Source organism: Protobothrops mucrosquamatus, unplaced genomic scaffold (genome assembly GCF_001527695.2).
Source record: "Protobothrops mucrosquamatus isolate PMUCROS unplaced genomic scaffold, P.Mucros_1.0 scaffold547, whole genome shotgun sequence".
Lineage (NCBI taxonomy): Eukaryota > Metazoa > Chordata > Lepidosauria > Squamata > Viperidae > Protobothrops > Protobothrops mucrosquamatus.
In genome coordinates this window covers 917,438-920,201 of record NW_015386851.1, presented here as the reverse complement: position 1 = coordinate 920,201, position 2,764 = coordinate 917,438, and the positions used below count along the sequence as shown (strand labels likewise).

At 40.8% G+C, this 2,764-nt stretch overlaps 1 protein-coding gene across 1 annotated transcript in view; it reads left to right on the top strand.

The window, feature by feature from the left end:
* The window catches only part of ITCH (itchy E3 ubiquitin protein ligase), a 38,131-nt gene that overhangs the window by 5,616 nt on the left and 29,751 nt on the right, over positions 1-2,764 (top strand). The window contains exon 2 of the mRNA XM_015817005.1: positions 338-479. Within this exon, the coding sequence (XP_015672491.1) occupies positions 338-479 (142 nt within the window). The remainder of the gene's footprint in view (positions 1-337; positions 480-2,764) is intronic.

Sequence of the window (2,764 nt, the reverse complement as noted above, 5' to 3'; positions counted from 1 at the left end):
CAGCATGATGCCGTGGTCCACGGTATCAAAAGCCGCTGAGAGGTCCAAAAGAACTAGGACAGAGGAATGGCCCCTGTCCCGGGCCCTCCAGAGATCATTTACCAGCGTGACCAATGCCGTTTACTATTGTAAATAAAGTGTTTATAATCTATAGTATGATGCTGCTATCTGTTTTAAAAATTGGACATCTTTCCAGTCTTTTCAGTTAAATGGTTTGATCTATTTCTACTGTAATAAATGCTTCATTTCTTGATTTAAAGGAACTGAATAATATGAAACAATGTGATATCTATCCGCAAGTCATTTTTGACCATGTTGTTCTCTCTTATTTTTCAAGTTATGTCTGCAAAGTTGAAAGAAAACAAAAACAAGTGGTTTGGACCCAGCCCATACGTTGAGGTTTCAGTTGATGGTCAGACAAAGAAGACAGAAAAATGCAACAATACCAACAGTCCAAAATGGAAACAGCATCTTACAATGTAAATTTAGAAATATCATTTCATTCTAAGAAAAATAGAAATGCAATCAGATAATATTATGGGATGAATATTGATAATGGAAAAATGCAGTGCTTATAAGGAAAGAATATGAATGTTCATGGGTATATAAAATTTTGCTTAGTTTGTTAAATTTATTGGATACATTTAAACACATTCTCCAGCATGACCAATGGAGAATCCACACTAGATGGGTTGATCCTTGTCTTCCTGCCCAGAGACCAAGTCAATCAACCCTTTGTCACGCCTCTTCCCTTGGACCAGGAGACTCAGTCTTGACTTGGTCTTCTCCGATAGGAGACATGGTTAAGTTTGGCTCAGTCTTTAGGCACAACGATCAGGTAGTATTTTTCCTTTTTTTACCTTCTTTTCCATCTACCGTGGCTTCTCGGGTGGCTGTGTGGCTGTGTTTTAAAGCGCAGCATCATCTCCCGGTTTAGAGGGATTTTAAGCTTTTATTGTGTCTCGAGAGATTTTAAGCTTCTATTGTGTCCTTTGTTAGGCAGATGCCGGCTGACTCCATGTGGAGGCTAGCTCATTCCCCTGGCTCCTTCTTGCTTCTTGTTTTGAACTGTTTGGGACCTTGTGTGTGTGTGTGAGAGAGAGAGAGAGAGAGCCTGTTGTTTTTGCAGGCTTTCGGGAAATTTTAGCCTCCTTTTTTTTCCCCCAGCGCCGGCTGGAGCAGCTCCTTCAGTCCCGCGGGCAGCGGTTGCCATTTTGGATGTTGCGTGTCCATGCTGCATGGAGGCAGCGATTGTTTTGTTTTTTTTGTCTGAATTAGCTCGATTGCTCATTTAGAGGCAGAGCCTAGCTTTGCATTACAGCTGCATGCAATGACTGCAAGCTCATTGCCTTTGCTCTTGGGACTAATACTGCTTAGGTGCCTGATTCAATCTCACTGTTCCTCATTCACTAAATTTATCAGGCCTTAGGTGGACTAGGCCTGCAAGCAGAGACAAGCCGCCATTCTTTGGATCCACACAAGACCCAATATATTTCCTGACCATTGCATTGATCTGGCCACCGCTAAGTGAAGCACATGTGATCTGGCTATTACCAGCGAATCAGCCTTACCGTCACTAAGCGAACCATATGTGACTGAATGTTACCATACTACATGCGACTGAACGCTACCATTGAATTGGTCTTGCCGTCACTAAGTGAATCACATGTGCGCTGACGGTTACCATTGACTTGGTCTTGCCGTCACTAAGTGAACTACATGTGCATTGGCTGTTACCATTGACTTGGTCTTGCCGTCACTAAGTGAGACATTGCTGTCACTAAGTGAGACACATGTGAGTTGGCTTTTATCCATTTTACATAACCTATCAAATATCTTAGAAGTTCCTACTTTTATTAGTCTGAGAGGAAGAACATAAATATTTGCTCCAGGTTTGATTTTTAGGGTAGCTACTTTCAGTTCTCATTTCACATTTACTTTTGATTGGTCTTTATTTTTTCTAACTACAATTGTAGAAAAACTTTGACTAACTGTTGTAAATGGAATCAGAAGAGAAGGACGAGGGGGGACATGATAGCAGTGTTCCAATATCTCAGGGGCTGCCACAAAGAAGAGGGAGTCAAGCTATTTTCCAAAGCGCCTGGAGGCAGGACAAGAAGCAACGGATGGAAACTAACCAAGGAGAGAAGCAACCTAGAACTAAGGAGAAACTTCCTGACAGTTAGAACAATTAACCAGTGGAACAACCTGCCTCCAGAAGCGGTGAATGCTCCAACACTGGAAGTTTTTAAGAAGAAACTGGACAGCCATTTGTCCGAAATGGTATAGGGTTTCCTGCATGAGCAGGGGGTTGGACTAGATGACCTCCAAGGTCCCTTCCAACTTTATCATTATTATTATTATAGCTTTCTTTTTAAATTCTTGGCACTTATTGTGCACACCAATCCAAAATTCAGGGAGAGATACATTTCAAGAAAAGGCAAATCCAGGAATGATCAATACTGTAATGGTTTGTTGCATGATCTGTAGGTATCAGACATTATAGTTTGCAGAAATGTATCCCTTTTCAGTTCAGTAAAAGACCAAAATTGACAAAGTACATTACAGTTTAAGCAAAGCAGATGTAAAAACCTTAATGGCTTTTTTGATGTAACATTATTGGCTGCTAAGAAGAAGAAGCAAGTGAAAAAACAAATAGCAAGCTTAGTAATACTCAAAAATCTGATTTGGCCACCATGGGTAAGATGAAATGTTTTTAAAACTTTTTCTGCTTTTCTCCAGCACTGGAGATGGAGGATCCACA